Genomic DNA, 18,713 nt, shown 5'->3' on the forward strand with positions numbered 1-18,713 from the left:
AATCAATGTAGTTATAGGACCCCAAACTTCCTACCTTTTAGGGTGCCAAATTCACTTAATCTGGGTTGGGTGGAGATGAAATTTGGAGTAGGACTCGGTTACACAGGTCTCTGCCCCTTTGATCTGGATTGAAATTTTTGCCAGAATCGAGGGCAGGCACTATTTGTCTCAATCCCTCTCCACGGGGCAGCACTAAGAGGCAGGACATGTCGAATGATTTCTCTGCCAAAACTCCTGCCTCATTTAACACCACCACAATGAATACCTGCATAAAGCAGCTGTATTTGCTTGCCAGGACCAAATGATTACCATAGAGAAAGCAGCTAATTCAAAACCTGGCCAGTTTTAAACTTTTTAAGAATCTTTGGTTAATAAGGCAGGCCCACAAGCTACTGCAGTGAAATCGTCCCCATCCCCCGCTACCCCGCACCAAACTGAGGCAGATTCTTCATTTGTGTTTGCTCATTTTGTCTATGAGACCCACCTCCTGCTCCCTCGACCCTATTCCCACCAAACTGCTGACCACCCAACTTCCTTTTCTGGCTCCCATGTTAGCTGATATTGTTAACGGTTCTCTCTCTCCCTCAAATCTGCCATCATCACCCCTCTCAAAAAAACAAACCTTGATCCCTCCGTCCTTGCAAACTACCGCCCCACCTCCAACCTTCCTTTCCTCTCCAAAGTCCTTGAACGTGTTGTCGCCTCCCAAATCCGTGCCCATCTTTTCTGCATTTCTATGTTTGAATCCCTCCAATCAGGTTTCCGCCCTTGCCACAGTACTGAAATGGCTCTCATCAAAGTCACAAATGACATCCTTTGTGGCTGTGACAAAGGTAAACTATCCCTCCTCGTCCTTCTTGACTTGGCTGCAACCTTTGACACGGTTGACCACTCCATCCTTCTCCAACGCCTCTCCACCATCCTCCAGCTGGGTGGGACTACACTCGCCTGGTTCCATTCTTATCTATCTAATCGTAACCAGAAAATCACCTGCAACGGCTTCTCTTCCCGCTCCCGCACCATTACCTCTGGTGTCCCCCAAGGATCTATCCTTGGCCCCCCTCCTATTTCTCATCTGCATGTTACCCCTTGGTGACATCATCCGAAAGCACAGCATCAGTTTCCACATGTACGCTGACGACACCCAGCTCTACCTCACTACTTCTTCTCTCGAACCTTCCTCGTGTCTAAATTGTCAGACTGCTTGACGGACGTACAGTTCTGGATGAGCAAACATTTTCTCCAATTAAATATTGGGAAGACCGAAGCCTTTGTTTTTGGTCCCTGCCACAAACTCCGTTCCCTAGCCACTGACTCCATCTCATTCCCTAACATCGGTCTGAGGCTGGACCCCACTGTTTGCAACCTTGGTGTCATATTTGACCCTGAAATGAGCTTCTGACCACATATCCGCAGCATAACAAAGACTGCCTACTTCCACCTCCGTAACATCGCCAGTCTCTGCCCTTGCCTCAGCTCATCCGCTGCTGAAACCCTCATCCATGCCTTTGTTACCTCTAGACTTGACTATTCCAATGCATTCCTGGCTGGCCTCCCACATTCCACCCTATGTAAACTTGAGGTCATCCAAAACTCGGCTGCCCATGTCCTAACCCGCACCAAGTCCCGTTCGCCCATCACCCCTGTGCTCGCTGACCTACATTGGCTCCCGGTTAAGCAGCGCTTCAATTTCAAAATTTTCATCCTTGTTTTCAAATTCCCTCCATGGCCTCACCGCTTCCTATCTCTGTAATCTCCTTCAGCTCCACAACCCCCCGAGATATCTGCACTCCTCTAATTCTGCCCTCCTGAGCATCCCTGATTATAATTGGTCAACCTTTGGTGGCCGTGCTTTCTGTTGCCTAGGCCCTAAGCTCTGGAATTCCCTGCCTAAACCTCTCCGCCTCGCTACCTCTCTTTCCTCCTTTAAGATGCTCCTTAAATCTGACCTCTTTGACCAGCTTTCGGTCACCTGCCCTAATTTATCCTTATGTGGATCGGTGTCAAATTTTTTGTCTTAGAATACTCCTGTGCAGCGCCTTGGGGCGTTTTACTATGTTAAAGGCGCTATATAAATACAAGTTGTTGTTGTGTTGAATATGGTGCAGGTTCTCGCCTGCAATACATTAAGACCCCCTGGAAAGGGTCAGGGGTGTATGCATGGGTGTGAGGCAGAAGTTCTGCCCTATCACAGATCTGCTCTAAAACAGCCTCCCCTGCAATTTCTAGGCTTGTAATTCAAGAGGATGTAATATCAGGATGAAGAGCACTTTAATACATTCCATTACTTTATGCAACATCCAGAAAGATTTGGCTCCATCTTGAAAATCCCACAAGCATGGATGGGATTGATTGAAGAGACTGAGAATAGGCTAGGTTCCCACAACTAACATTTTAATAGTCTTTCAGGGAGGTTGTTTAAATGTTAACAGGACTGTCTTATCACTAACCACTTTGTTCAGAACTGAAGGGGAGAACATATCCTTTATGGATAAGACTGTGATGTTAAAATGGTCTAAAAATTCAAACTCGTCTAACAAAATGATTAAATAGAATGTAAAGGACAGAGGCCACGTGACTATTCAGTAGAAAGGTAATCCCAGTACTTACAGCTGAATATTGTGCAAATAATCGCATAAAGGACAACTTTATTCTGAAATAGTTCAGAACTCTTACAATATAATGAGGCTTTTATCAATGCTGCATTTAGCTTGGTGAAAATTCAACGTGGAAAAGAACATTATTTAAGGAATACATAGTTGGCTTATTTCATCTTACTATTAAAATGAAGATGACACGGCTGACGCATTTGTAATTGTTTCTTTATTATAACTGGTGTCATCATTCAAAGAGAGTAAACTTTGACAGTGCAGAATGGACTCACATCTTTTGATGGACTTCATCATAGCCGAGGATTCGGGTGACTTCCCAGTTTCCGGATGTCAGGTGTCGCACGCTGCTCAGTTCACTTTTAGGCTGCAAATTTCAAATGGAGACATTAATAATGCAAAGACCATGCTTCATAGAGGGCACCAAACCTCAGATACATCAGTATAGCAGGCTAATCACTGCCGCCTTAGACACTATAGAATTGAAAGGAAAACAAACTTTAATTGTGAAATGAATCGCTCTACCAAATTGGATGACTGCTTCACAATATTCTGTCCCCTAATAATGCTAAGGATAACATAAACACATTGGCCTAGAAATTGAGTGGGGTTAGCGCCCAATTAGCGGCGCTGGAGGGCATTGCGCTGGAATTATAGCCGTTTCTGAAACTGACTTGGGCCTTACCATCGGCGTTAGCCGGTAGCGCTGCGCCGGCACCGATGACGTCATCGGTGTGTGCAGCGTCCCGGTTGCCGTGGTAACCCGGCCCCAAGCCCAAATTCAGTTGCGCCCGTCTCGCCCGTGGCAGGCGCAACCAACGATTGTGGAAAGGGTTCTTACACGCCTTTGCGCCGGCGCATAAAGGTGGAGCGGCGGCCGGCCGCGTTCCTGGCACCTCCCTTCCCGGACTCCTGCATCACCCCCCCCGCGGCCCTGATGTGTGTGTGCTGCGAGCCCGGCACTTCCCCGAGGTGCCGGGCTCAGATGTCGGGGGAATCCGCCGGTCAGTTGTCGGCTGCAGGCAGCTCCTCCTTAACAGAAGGAGGAGGCCTGCAGTTCCCCAGCCTGCCGCACCGCATCGGGTGCCGCAGCGGGGGATTAGCGCCGGAAAACCCAATTGAACGCCCGTTTTGAGGCGCTAAAACCCTCCTTTAGCGCCCGCCGCCGTCTGGGCCCGGCGCAACCGAATTTTCGTCGGGCGCTGCCGCATTAACGCTGGTGCAAAATTTCTGGCGCTACAGCCCTGGCGAACCCACAACCCAATTTCTAGGCCATTACATTTAGTTCATTTTATTTTGTATTCTGATTACCATAGAATCACAGCATGGTTACAGCACAGAAGGAGGCCATTCAGCCCATCGAGCCCATGCTGGCTCTCTGCAAGAGCACTTCAGCTAGTCCCACTCCCCCGCCCTTTCCCCGTAGCCCTGCAAATTTTTTCCTTCAGGTACTTATCCAATTCCGTTTTGAAAGCCACGATTGAATTTGCCTCCACCACCTTTTCAGGCAATGCATTCCAGATCATAACCACTTGCTGCTTAAAAAAGTTTTTCCTCATGTTGCCTTTGGATCTTCTGCCAATCACCTTAAATCTGTGTCCTCTAGTTCTCGACCCTTCCGCCAATGGGAACAGTTTCTCTCTATCTGTCTAGACCCCTCATGATTTTGAACACCTCTATCAAATCTCCTCTTATTCTAGTACGATAGCAAAATACTGCAGATGTTGGAAATCCGAAATAACAACAGAAAATGCTGGAAAAACTCAGCAAGTCAGGCAACATCCGTGGAGAGAAATTTGAGTTGACGTTTCGGATTTGACCCTTCTTCAAAACTGGAGAGAAAAGGAACTAGATCGAAGGCAGGGCTGCGATCGGACAAAAGAATAAAAGAACCAAAAGAAGTAAAAGAGATTAGAAGCTAGACGAGATGGTAATAGGCTGTGATTAGGTGTAAAGTGTACTGGCAGGGCAAAAGATAGCTGCCAGGTGTGAGAGAGAAACAAAAGGAAAGGGGGGGGGGGGAATTCCCTGCTCTAAGGAGAACAACCCCAGCTTCTCCAGTCTATCCATGTAACTGAAGTCCCTCATCCCTGGATCAATTCTTGTAAATCTTTTCTGCACCCTCTCTAAAGCCTCACATCCTTCCTAAAGTGTGGTGCCCAGAATTGGACACAATACTCCAGTTGAGGCTGAACCAGTGTTTTATAAAGGTTCATCATAACTTCCTTGCTTTTGTACTCTATGCCTCTATTTATAAAGACCAGTATCCTGTATGCTTTTTTAACCACTTTCTCAACCTGCCCTGCCACCTTCAATGATTTGTGCAAATATATCCCCAGGTCTCTCTGTTCCTGCATCCCCTTTAGAATTGTACCCTTTAGTTCATATTGCCTCTCCTCATTCTTTCTACCAAAATGTAACTCTTCGTACTTTTCTGCATTAAATTTCATCTGCCATGTGTCCGCTCATTCCACCAGCCTGTCTGTCTTCTTGAAGTCTATCCCTATCTTCCTCACTGTTCACTATACTTCCAAGTTTTCTGTCATCTGCAAATTTTGAAATAGTGCCCTGTACACCCAAGTCCAAGTCATTAATATATATGAAGAATAGCAATGGTCTTAGTACCGACCCCTGAGGAACACCACTGTATATCTTCCTCCAGTCTGAAAAATAACCGTTCACCACTACTCTCTGTTTCCTGTCACTTAGCCAATTTTGCATCCATGCTGCCACTGTCCATTTTATTCCATGGGCTTCAACTTTTCTGGCAAGCCTATTATGCGACACTTTATTAAACACCTTTTAGAAGTCCATATACGCCACATCAACCCCCTGTTATCTCATCAAAAAATTCAATCAATTTAGTTAAACACAATTTGCCTTCAACAAATCTGTGCTGGCTTCCCTTAATTAATCCACACTTGTCCAAGTGACTGTTAACTTTGTCCCGGATTATCATTTCTAAAAGTTTCCCCACCACCGACGTTAAGCTAACTGGCCTGTAGTTGCTGGGTTTATCCTCATGCCCTTTTTTGAACAAGGGCGTAACATTTGCAATTCTCTAGTCCTCTGGCACCACCCCTGTATCTAAGGAGGATTGGAAGATTATGGCCAGTACTTCCGCAATTTCCACCCTTACTTCCCTCAGCATCCTAGGATGCATCCCATCCAGTTCTGGTGACTTATCTACTTTAAGTACAGCCAACCTTTGTAGTACCTCCTCTTTATCAATTTTAGCCCATCCAATATCTCAACTACCTCCTCTTTCACTATAACTTTGGCAGCATCTTCTTCCTTGGTAAAGACAGATGCAAAGTATTTATTTAGTACCTCAGCCATTCCCTCTGCCTCCATGCATAAGTTTCCTTTTTGGTCCCGAATTGGCCCCACCCCTCCTCTTACTACCCATTTGCTTTTTAAATGCCTATGGAAAACTTTTGGATTCCCTTTTATGTTAGCTGCCAGTCTATTCTCATACTCTCTCTTAGCCCCTCTTATTTCCTTTTTCACTTCCCCTCTGAACTTTCTATATTCAGCCTGGTTCTCACTTTAATTCGCAACCTGACATCTGTCATATGCCCCTTTTTTCTGCTTCATGTTACTCTCTATCTCTTTCGTCATCCAGGGAACATTGGCTTTGGTTGCCCTACTTCTCCCCCCTGTGGGAATGTACCTTGATTGTACCCAAGCCATCTCCTCTTTAAAGGCAGCCCATTGTTCGATTATAGTTTTGCCTGCCAACCTTTAATTCCAATTTATCCAGGCCAGATCCATTCTCAACCCACTGAAATTGGCCCTCCTCCAATTAAGTATTTTAACTCTAGATTGCTCCCTGTCCTTTTCCATAGTTAACCTAAACCTTATGATACTATAGTAATCTGGGATGTAATGTTTAAGTTATCCACCAGCTGGAGCCAAATATTAAAGGTTCACATTCACCAGTTTTTAAGGTAATGGGTCATGTATTCAATGTCCTGGTACACCAGTTTATATGGTAATGTGGCATTGCATTATGGGTATAACTCAGAGGTGAATCCTCCATCTTGCCATCATGCAGTAAGAATTGTGTGCTTTGCTTGCAGCCTGTAAGAGATGTTTCTCTGCTACACCGGGTAAATAAACAGTTGGGTTTTGTTCCTAATATCGCGCTTCTCTCAGTTTCTGACCTTACCACTCGGGTATCACATATTGGCGACGAGGATAAACAGATCACATCTTGAAGAAGAAACAAAAAAGAGCACTGAATAGAGGATCATGGCTGCTACGGTAGGAAAGATCTCTGCTTTTGATGTTCAGACGCAGACCTGGGATGAGTACTGCGAGTTGCTGATGCATTTCTTTGAAGCAAATAATATAAATGATGTCGGAAAAAGGAGAGCTATTTTGCTCACTTCCGTGGGAAGTCAGACATATAGTTTAATGAGAAACTTATGCAGTCCTACAAAGCCTGGAGACAGATCATTTGCTGACTTAGTGGACTTGCTAAAGGACCATTTCAATCCCAGACCGAGTGAGATTGTACAGCGTTTCAAATTTAATTCACAGAACAGAAAACCGGGAGAGACTGTTTTGGATTATGTAGCGGTGTTGTGAAAATTGGCACACGATTGCAATTACGGCAACAACCTGAAAGACATGCTGAGAGATAGGCTAGTTTGCAGGATAATGGATGATCGAATGCAGCGGAGATTATTGTCCGAGACTGGGCTTACGTATGAAAAAGCATTGGGACTTGCTCAAGCCATAGAGACAGCGAACCGGGATGTAAAAAAAATACAAGGTTCAGACTGGGCTACTACAAAGCAAGTTGCAGGCCAGGTTATTGTGCGCAAGTTAAACATGCATCAGAAACCACAACGTGAGCATGTAAAGGCATGTTATAGATGCAATGGTGATCACCTGGCGAGGGAATGCAGGTTTCTGGAGGAAAAGTGCCACAAGTGTGGGAAAAAAGGACATATAAAACGTGCATGCAGGGCAAAAGCAATCGTGAAGGAATACAAACCAAAAGGAGGAGGAAAGCAAAACCTAGGAAGAGAAGTGAAAAAACGGAGCACATCACATCAGCGGAGAAGCTGAGAAAGAAGACGACATGTTCATAATGCATAGTATGGTAGAGAACATTCCAAAAGTGGATCCTATCACTTTGCAACTGACAGTAAATGGCTCTAAGGTCAACTTTGAAGTGGATACAGGATGCGGGGTGACCATAATGAACAGGGTGGAGTACTCAAAATTGTGGAACCGTGCAAAAGTTCCAGAGTTAAAGTCTTGCTCTATGCAGCTTAAAACATATACCGGTGAATGAGTGGCGACATTGGGTACAGCTACTGTAACTGTGCAACACAGGGACACCGTGGAACAGCTACCTGTAGTTGTAGTATCGGGTTCCAGACCAAACTTGTTAGGTCGGGGCTGGATACAAGAACTTAAATTAGATTGGGGAGCAATAAATCAAATAGAGGGAGGCAAACAGTTGTCTTTGCAAGAAGTGTTGATTGAACATGAGAACGTGTTCAAGGAAGAGCTTGGCACATTTAATGGCCCCCCAGCTAAGATTTATGTAGACGAGGCACTGCCAAGGTTTTTTAAACAACGACCTGTGCCGTATGCCATGAAACTGAAGGTAGAGGTGGAGCTTGATCGTCTTTTGAGAGACAACATACTGGAACCCGTGAAATGTTCAGAATGGGCAGCTCCCATTGTACCTGTTTTAAAACCGGACAATTCGGTAAGACTCTGTGGAGATTATAAATTGACAGTAAATAGGGTGTCTAAACTAGAACAGTATCCTATTCCCAAAACAGAGGATCTCTTTGCAAACCTGGCTGGAGGGAAGAAATTCACGAAGCTGGATATGAGTCATGCATACTTGCAGATTACACTAGATGAGGAATCCAAGAAGTATGTAACCATAAATACACACAAGGGTTTGTTTACCTATAACCGCTTACCATTCGGTGTCTCATCTAGAACAGCTATTTTCCAGGGGACTATCGAGGGTGTACTGCAAGGGATCCCACATTTCAATCTATCTGGATGACATTCTGGTGACGGGAAGAACCGACCAGGAGCATCTGAGCACTCTGAGAGAGGTACTACAAAGATTGGATAAAGCTGGGTTATGGCTCAAGAGGAGTAAGTGCACTTTCCTGGGGAATGAGGCAGTGTTCCTGGGACACAGAGTGGATGCCACCGGGCTCCATCCAATCAAGGAGAAGGTACAAGCACTGCAGGAGGCCCCAGCTCCTACCAATGTGACTGAGTTAAAAACTTACCTGAGACTGCTAAACTATCATAACAGATTTTTACCAAACTTGGCAACAGTGTTAGCACCGCTTCACAAACTTCTGTGTAAGGAGACACAGTGGCAGTGGGAAGAGGAACAGAGGGTTTCATTTGAACAGTCCAAGAAACTGATGCTGTCCTCGGATGTGCTGGTTCACTACAATGCAGAGAAAAACATCATTCTCTCTTGTGATGCTTCACCTTACAGGGTGGGGGCGGTTCTTTCACACAGCTTGGAAGATGGAACAGAAAGACCAATAGGGTTTATGTCTCAAACTCTGACACCGGCAGAAAAAATCTATTCCCAGTTAGAGAAAGAGGGCTTAGCAGTAATGTTTGGGTTACAGAGGATTCACAAATACATATATGGCAGGAAATTCACCATATGCACTGATCATAAACCTCTTCTATCTCTTTTTAATGAAATGAAAGCAGTACCACAGATGGTGTCACCCCGGATCCAGAGGTGGGCAGTGACGTTGAGGGCATATGAGTATGTCATCGTTTACAAGGCGGGCAAGTACCATGGGAACGCAGATGCCTTGAGCCGTCTTCCACTGCCAGGTACACCTATCCGTGCAGCTCCAGAGGACAGAGTTTTGATGTTGGAGGACACGGACACGGCAATTGTGACCGCTGAACAAGTAAGGACATGGACCGGTAAAGATCCAGTACTGTCTAGAGTCCGAGAATATGTGATGAGGGGTTGGCCACAGCATCCGGAGAAGGGACTGATTTCATACCTTACAGTGTCAGGAAGACAGAGCTGGGTGTGCAGGATGGTTGCGTGTTGTGGGGAGCACGAGTGATTATTCCACAGCCAGCACGACAGTCTATCCTAGGGCAACTACATCAGTGTCATCCTGGAGTTTCGCGTATGAAAGCCTTAGCAAGGAGTTACTTGTGGTGGCCAAAGCTAGATGAGGAGATAGAAAATCTAGTCAAGACATGCAGCACTTGTCAAGTACACAGGAAGGCACCAGCAGCAGCTCCTCTCCACCCTTGGGAGTGGCCGGATAAACCATGGAGAAGATTACATGTAGATTATGCGGGTCCATTCATGGGAAAGATGTTCCTCATAATCATTGATGCCCATTCCAAATGGATGGATGTTTATCCTGTAAATTCTGCTTCATCTACTGTTACTATAGACTGCCTGCGTAGGAGTTTTAGTAATCAAGGGCTACCGGAGATCGTAGTAAGTGACAATGCCATGAGTACAGAAACAAAAGAGTTCATGAGAAACAATGGCATAGTGCACGTGACCTCAGCTCCATATCATCTGTCTTCAAATGGACTTGCAGAGAGAGCCATACAAACATTTAAGGAGATGATGGAAAAAAGTGCGGAAGGGAGTTTGGCAGCCAAGGTGTCATGAGTTCTGTTCAGCTACAGAATAACACCTGAATCTACCACAGGACTCTCTCCTGCTGAGCTGTTGTTAGGACGTCGACTACGCTCCACTCTTGACCTGGTTCACCCAGATCTAAAAAGGAAGGTGGAAAACCAACAAATCAAACAAAAGGAGAACCATGACAGAAGGACAAAGAGCCGCAGTTTTGGAGAAGGAGATGCGGTCCTTACCAGGAATTTCAGTTATGGTCCAAAATGGATTCCTGGCGTCATAGACTCAATGACCGGTCCAGTATCATATACGGTCATGGTGGGAACTGGTCAGGTAGTACACAGACATATAGATCAGATACTGACCAGACAAGGGGAAATCGAACTGGAGGTTCCAGAGGAGATGTTGGAGGACAAGTTGGCCCCCAGTTATCCAAATGCATCGGTGGTACCACCACCACGAACAGAGCCAGTTCCACCTGGACCCCTTCGTCAAGAGGAAACCATCGTAGCAGAGTCAGATACTCTGAGTACTGCTCAGGAGCAGCAGGTGGCTCTACCACAACCCAAGCAGGGACTTGACTGTAAGACGTTCACCAAGGTCTCACAAGCCGCCAGATAGATTGATAATGACCTGCTAGATTCGTTCAGTATGGACTATCATTAAAGGAGTTTCCTTATGGGACTTTTTAAGAATGTTGTTAAGAAATTAATGTTCAACTCAAGAGGGGAGGGATATAGTAATCTGGGATGTAATGTTTAAGTTATCCACCAGATGGAGCCAAATATTAAGGGTTCACATTCACCAGTTTTTACGGTAATGGGTCATGTATTCAATGTCCTGGTACACCAGTTTATACGGTAATGTGGCATTGCACTATGGGTATGACTCAGAGGTGAATCCTCCATCTTGCCATCGTGCAGTAAGAATTGTGTGCTTTGCTTGCAGCCTGTAAGAGATGTTTCTCTGCTACACCGGGTAAATAAACAGTTGGGTTTTGTTCCTAATATCTCGCTTCTCTCAGTTTCTGACCTTACCACTCGGATATCACAGATACTATGATCACTGTTCCCTAAATGTTCTCCTACTGACATTGATCCACCTGACCCACCTCATTCCCTAGAACTATATCCAGCAATGCTTACTTTATCATTGGTCTGGAAACATACTGATCAAGAAAGTTCTCCTGAACACATTTCAGAAATTCTTCCCACTCTCTGCCCTTTACACTATTACTATCCCAGTCTGTATTAGGATAATTGAAGTCCCCCATTATCACTACTCTATAGTTCTTGCACCTCTCTGTAATTTCCCTGCAAATTTGCCCCTCTATATACTTCCCACCAGTTGGTGCCCTATAGAATACACCAATAGTGTAATGGCACCTCTACTGTTTCTTAACTCTAACCAAATGGATTCTGTCCTTGATCCCTGCAGGACATCCTCTCTCTCCAGACATGTAATATTCTCCTTAATCAATACTGCCACCCCACCTCCTTTCTTTCCTTCCCTATCTTTCCTGAACACCTTGGGGGAAAAATTCAGTTGGTTTGCGCCTCCCGTTAGCACCTTAAGAGGGTGCTAATGGAGCGCAAAGCAACTAGTGCCCGTGTGCGGCGATGTTTGCGCCGCTCATAAAATTAACTAGACATTTTGCGGCGGCGCTAAACACTACCGCCACGATCTCCTGCGCCGGCAGATCATGACGTCAGTCAAGTGTGCAACGCCCCGGTAGGGCCCCAGACCAGATATTGAGTGGCGCCCCCTGCCTTACTGCCTGCCGCTAGCAACGACAGGTTGAGGGGAGCGTTTTGCAGTCAGGAAGGGATTGGGGGAGCACTATTTAAAGGCGACTGCTTCCTGCCTTTTTTTGTTAGTGACATTTTTGCACCATGCATTCTAAGAGAGAGAGAGACTTCTGGAGAGATTCAACGCTGTGTGAAGGAGTTTTGGGTACTGAACAGCAATTAGAATGTTCATTTTGATTTGCCCTTCCTTGTATCGATTTTGAAGAGACTGTGGGGGCTGCACTCTGAGCTCTTTCCCTGGTTCTCTCCATTGTTCTTTCCAGCAGGTTTGATGTACAGGTCTCTCCAGGCCGAGATTCAAGGCTGCAATGAGCAGGATGTGAATGGAGAGCAAGATCAACCCTCCCCTTTAAGAACTGGCCAGCGTCATTGTGTCTGTGTTCCATTGCTGACTGACATCACATGAGCTTCACCAGCGCTCTGAGGTAGCGCTTCGCTCCTCGGCCTTTGCGCCTTAAGAGAGGTGTGAAGCGCCTGATTTAGCGCTCCAATCACCTCCAGGGGCGATAAAAGCCAAGTTTGTAGTCAGAGGCGATAATTAGCGGCAGGCGCTAATCTTTGCACTCGGCCGATAATTGCGCCCCAAATGGGGCGATACTGAATTTCTCCCCCCTTATATCCAGGAATATTTGTTACCCAATCCTGCCCTTTTTTGATCTAGGTTTCCATTATTGCCACAGCATCATATTCCCATGTGGCTATTTGCACTTGCAGCTCACCAACCTTATTTACCACACTTCATGTGTTTACGCACGTGCACTGTAAACCTATCTTAGACTTTTTTTTTCTCTCTTAGTCTGAACCCACCTAATATCGTACTATCTCTTACTCTAGTGCTAGCTGTCTCTCCCACTCCTTTGTGCACCTTGTTTCTCTTTTCTAATGCTACATCCAGGTGCCCATCCCCACATTAAAGTGAGGAAACAAATTTAAAATACATTTTTTTCCTCTTTGCACCTCAGATACAGATGTAAGGCAAACATTTTCCTCCATTTTGCTGATAATTTGCCTAAACTCCAGATGTAGTCTTCTACCATACTGCAGGAATGTGAATTTTCCACTTCTTCTACTGCCTGGATGGCTTATCGAAGCCCCATTGCCACTTGTGTTCCAATTGAAGGTAGCTTTAAGATGTGGATCCAAACTTGCCAAACATTTCACTCAAGCTTTTAGCAGACCTAATTGCACAAACTTGCATTCCATCTAGGCTGGGATCAAATACAGTTTTTGGAAGAAGTGAAAATGATGTAACTCTAATAGTTTCCAAGGGCCTGAGTGAAATGACTTCCATCAATAAGCATGTGTGTGTACATATATTACACTTTAAGACACACATTCAAAGGAAAAGAAAAATCGGGAAGGGTGTAGAACAGGCGGTCGATTCACTATGGCGCATTTTTTACCCAGTGATAAAAGTTAAAATTACCTCCCCCCGACACACACAATAAATATAGTGGCCTAGAAATTCGGGTCTCCACGGGTGAGTACGTACAGGGTACTCACCCGTAGGCCCAATGGAAGTGCCGGTTTCATGCATGCACTGCGCATGCGCGGGAAACCGGAACTTCCGTTCCCTTAAAGGAAGGGGTTCAGAGGTCGAACGCGTACGCTGGAGAGGCAGCGTGTGCGCATGGAACTTACGTTTTTTTTGCAGGTTTCTCCGGGAGGGTAAGTCTCCAGGAGTTACACTTTTAAAAAGCAGGCGCAAGGCCTGCTTTTAACAAGGTAAGTGGTGAATTAATTAAAATTAAAACATTTTTTCCACAGGTTTATTATTTTTAAACACTTTAAAGAAAGGTAAGTTTATTTTTAGCCCCGTTAGAAAATGTAATTAATCTTTTCAAAAATTTAAATTATTGTTTAAAATAGTTATTTTATGTAATTTATAGTTATTTTAAAAATGAGATTAAAAATGTTTTTTTTGAAGTTTTAGTGCTGTTTTGGTGCTTATAGTATTTATAGTTTTGACAGCTTTTCCTGTCAATTTTATGAATGGGCATTTCCCTGCTACCATTGGCTCTTCATGGCCCACGTGATCCCAAGGGACGTATCGAACTAACTGCGTCCCTGGGATACGCAAGCACTGCGTGCCGGCAGTTGGAGGAGGCCCAGGATTGGAATCCCATGCAGGCCCACAGCTCAACGGTCGGCGCGCAAGGTAAGTGCAGGTCGGAGGCTTGCACCCGCGGGACGCCTCCGACCCGAATTTCTGGGCCACTAGTGATAAATTTTCATCTTCGCTGCCTGGGTAGTAATCGAATGGAATGAATTGCATGCTTGTTCATCCATCACCCCTGTGCTCACTGGCCTACATTGGCTCCCGGTTAAGCAATGCCTCGATTTTAAAATTCTCATCATTGTTTTCAAATCCCTCCATGGCCTCACCCCTCCCTATCTCTGTAATCTCCTCCTGGCCTACAACATTCCAAGATCTCTGTGCTCCTCCAATTCTAGCCTCTTGCGCATTCCCGATTTTAAACGCTCCACCATTGGCGATCGTGCCTTCAGCTGCCAAGGCCCTAAGCTCTGGAATTTCCTTCCTGAAACTCTCAGCCTCTTTTTCCTCCTTTAAGAGGCTCCTTAAAACCTACCTCTTTTTCTGCCCTGATATCTCCTTTTGTCGCTCGGTGTCAAGATTTGTTTGATAACACTCCTGTGAAGCACCTTGGGATGTTTTACTACGTTAAAAGCGCGATATAATTATAAATAGTAGTTGCTCTTTTTGTTGTCGAACCCACTCAATTGTCATTCTAGATGATGAAAGTGAAAATTCACCCCATACAGTTTCAAAGAGGACAAAGATGTGTTAAGATTCTCAATGATGCTACATTAAAACGAATTTATTTTTTGCTACAATTTCCTATAAAATATGTAATAAGATTAGAGATATTTAAACCAGAGGTGACCTAAATGGGTTTATGGGCCGGATATTCCGATCCCTACGGGTGGGTACGTGCTGTGTACTCACCTGTAGGGACATCGGAAATGCCGGTTTCAGACATGCACAGCGCATGCGCTGGAAATCGGCATTTCCGATCTGTCAAGAAAGCTCTTGACAGATCCTCTGGCTGCCCGGGAGAAGGGCCTCTGCGGGCGGAGAGTTCCGCTTTTTGGAGACCCTCCGCCCACAGAAAACCCTTAGAATTCTTGCGCCTGGTAAAAGCACCAGGATAAGAGTTGAAAAAAGTTTTTTAAAAATTCCACTGATTTATCATTTAAAATACTTTAAAGAAAAGTAAGTTTATTTTTAGCCCTGTAAAAAACTTTAATAATTTTTTTGAAAATGTAAAGTTTTGTTTAAAATAGTTAATTTATTGTACTTTCAAGTCATTTTAAAAATGTGATTAAAAAAAAAAAATTATTTAAAGTTTTACTATGTTTTGGGGGTGATCTCCATTCATATATTTGACAGGTCTTCCTGTCAAATGTATGAAGGGAGATTCCCTCCTTTGATTGGCTCCCCATGGCCCTCGTGATCCCAGGGATGCTGCAAACTACCTGCACCTCTGGGATACGTGGGCCCTGCACACCGGCAGTTTGGAGAGGCCCAGCATCGGAACTGTGCGCCTCCCGGGAGCCCTCAGGTAAGAGCGCAGATTTTTCCAGATCACAGGCCTCTTCCCGCAGGCCTGCGATCGGAAAATACGGGCCAATGTGTTTTTATGTGCATGTGTACTAATCTTTCCTCCTGGGTCCAGTGTGACTTACAGTCACAGGAACTCCCAATATAATGGGCCCTTGCCAGCTGCAATTTGCAATCTAGAACTACTGATATCAGACTGGTAGTTCAATAAGATGCAGCCTAAATTGCAACAGTAGAGCCTATAATTGTCAAATCTGCTCTTTAGATTATGACTTGATAAGCACAATCATTGGACTTTTTAAGAAAAAATAGTTCCAGAGGTAAACATTATTGTGCGTGATTTGAAACAAATTGTAGTAAAGGTTCAGTGACTCCAAGCAAACCAAGACTATTTTTGCACTAAAAATTGTAGCCATGTACAAGATTTTGAATGATGAACTATATACAGATCCAGCTATTAATCTTTTATACAAGACAATGAACTAATGCTGAATATTAATTTCAGAAGCAATAAATTCTGAGATGATATTCTGCAGGAATTATGTTTTATGATTCCAAGAATTTTCATTGTCTTAAGTAATAACCATTAGGTGCTGTGCAAAACCTGGAGGGTGAGGTCGCACACAAGTTCTGCTGTGGAGGGCTCAGATGAGCACTTCGATGGGGCAGGCTACAGAAGAAGGCTGATGGGTATGCACAATGAAATGCTTGGTGCATTGACAGGCCTGCCAGTAAGCCTGCGTGCAATGTCAAGGAGCATGGAGGAGTCTGGCATCAACTTGGTACAGGGCTTTGCACAGGGCTTGGAGCCCATCCTTTCCAACATGGAAGTGGTGGCCAACTCCATTAGCACACTTGTGAACCCAACCATGATGCAGCGTCTGATGGCCGATGTCTCAGCTTCCATTGCAGCACTAGCAGAAGCCACCCAACGCCTGGGTGGTGTAATGGAAGCTCAGACTTCTGTCATGCAAGGATAGCTTGCTGTCATACAAGCTCAGACTGCTCTCATGCAAGCTCAGTATCAATTGTCTGGTTTGCTAGGATTTATCTGCGAGCAGTTGGAAAATTACCCCTCACTTTTCAGCCACTGTTCACCTCCGTTTCAAAGATAATCTGTCTGAGACTGATGAAGCTCATCTCCGGGGAAGGCAAATTCACGGCAGGAAATAAACACAGATTTCTTCACTGGAATTGGCCAGGTAGCCTGCAATGATCTTTTTTCAATTCTGTGCATTCCTGTATTCTGAGTCTGGAGTTGAATACTTTAGCACAGCAGCCACTGAACTATGCTACATAATAACAATTTAGTATCTTCAATACACCAAAATTATGCTAAACCAAAGGACAAATATTTACAGTTTTGAATGGATTACCCACTCAAGAGTTTTTCACAAACCCTACAGAAGTTCAAAAGGGGTTATCTGAACTATACCTATGCCTGTCTATCACCTCAGTAATATTTTATTGAACACAAAAGCAAAATACTGCGGATGCTGGAAATCTGAAATAACAACAGAAAATGCTAGAAACACTCAGTAGGTCAGGCAGCATCCGTGGAGAGAGAAACAGAGTTAACGTTTCAGGTCAATGACCCTTTGTCTGAACTGGAAAAAGTTAGAGATGTAACAGATTTTTAAGCAAGTGTGGGGCAGGGAAAGGGAGGAGGGGAGGAAAGAACAAAAGGGAAGGTCTGTGATAGGGTGGAAGGCAGGAGAGATTAAGAGACAAAAGGGATGATGGCGCAAGGCAAAAGGAGATGGTAATGGGACAAGTTAAGAAACAAAAGATGACTCTAGATGAGGTGTAAAAGGCAATGGCAGAATCATCAACAGCTGCCATGTGTATTTTATTTAAGTTGTCCCCAGGAGCTGCTGTTAACCTACCATTTATTAAAATACTAGGGGGGGAAAATTGGGTGGGTAGCGCCACCTGTTAGCGCCTAAAGAGGCAGTCAGTGGCTGTAGCGCCACTGGCTGCACCTCCCGCGATATTCAGCAGGGGCGCTAATGGTGGCGGTAGCCTTTTGCGCTGCACCGCCACCGATGACGTCATCGGTGTGCGCAACGCCCCATTCACACCCCGATCGCGATATTTGGTAGCGAACGCCGCTGTAGCGCCGTTTGCTACCTGCGCCCGGTTCACGGAGCCTTGCTGCGCCGGCAGAGGTGCAAGTTAAGGTGGAGGTGCGGGGCGGCCACCTACCAGCACCTTCGTCCCCGGCCTCCTGGTCCCCCCCCCCCCGCGGCATTGCTGGCTGTTTCCCGAGAGCCCGGCACTTCTCCTCGGTGCCGGGCTCTTTTGCCGGCACTCGCAATCGGGGCTCAAGCTATTGCAGGCCCCTCCCCCTTAACAGTGGGAGGAAGGCCTGCAGTACCGCAGCGTGCCGTGCCGCAGCGTGTGGCGCTGCGGCACGTAGCGCTGCGAAATTCACTTTCAGCGCCCTAAGAGGGACACGGAGTGCCTCAAGCCGTGCCCCGTCTCCCTCTAGGGGCACTTCAACTGAATTTGCGGTGATCGCTAATGTGGCGATCGCGGCGCAAATTCCAGTGCCCAGGCGAACTTTGCGCCGCTTGGGCGCCTCAGGCCAATTTCTAGGCCACGGTATATAGCACACTTTCAAAAAATGTCTGAAACTCTCTTGGACAGATTGTTTTTCTTAAATAATAAACATGGCTGTTGTTACCTAAACACTTGAATAAATGTCGAAGCTTGAGGAACAGCACCTTATCTTTCAATTAGGCACTTTACAGCCTTCTGGACTCAACATAGAGTTCAACAATTTCAGATCATAACCTCGGCCCCTATCATATATATATTTTTCATCCACAATTTTTGTCTGTATCTTTTTTTCTTCTCTTCCACATGCCAGCTGTCTTTCATTCTGCCAGCGCAATTTACACTTCATCTAGAGCTATCCTTTGTTTCTGAACCTGTCCCATTACCATCTCCTTTTGCCTTGAATATCTCTTAACTTCTCCTGCCTTCTATCCTATCACAGACCGTCCCTTTTGTTCTTTCATCCCCTCCCCCCTTTCCCAGCCCCTGCACTTGCTTAAAAATCTGTTCCATTTCCTGCT

The 18,713-nt window shown here is 45.3% G+C and overlaps 1 protein-coding gene across 2 annotated transcripts in view; it reads right to left on the reverse strand.

The window, feature by feature from the left end:
• dpp10 (dipeptidyl-peptidase 10 (non-functional)) overlaps positions 1–18,713 on the reverse strand; it is a 1,285,183-nt gene that overhangs the window by 76,958 nt on the left and 1,189,512 nt on the right. For both annotated transcript variants that reach the window (XM_085986567.1, XM_085986568.1), the window contains one exon: positions 2,885–2,976. In XM_085986567.1, coding sequence (XP_085842693.1) covers positions 2,885–2,976 — 92 coding nt within the window. The remainder of the gene's footprint in view (positions 1–2,884; positions 2,977–18,713) is intronic.

This window comes from Somniosus microcephalus, chromosome 4 (genome assembly GCF_052327205.1).
Source record: "Somniosus microcephalus isolate GS21.2 chromosome 4, FLI_Smic_1.0, whole genome shotgun sequence".
NCBI classification, from domain to species: Eukaryota; Metazoa; Chordata; class Chondrichthyes; order Squaliformes; family Somniosidae; genus Somniosus; species Somniosus microcephalus.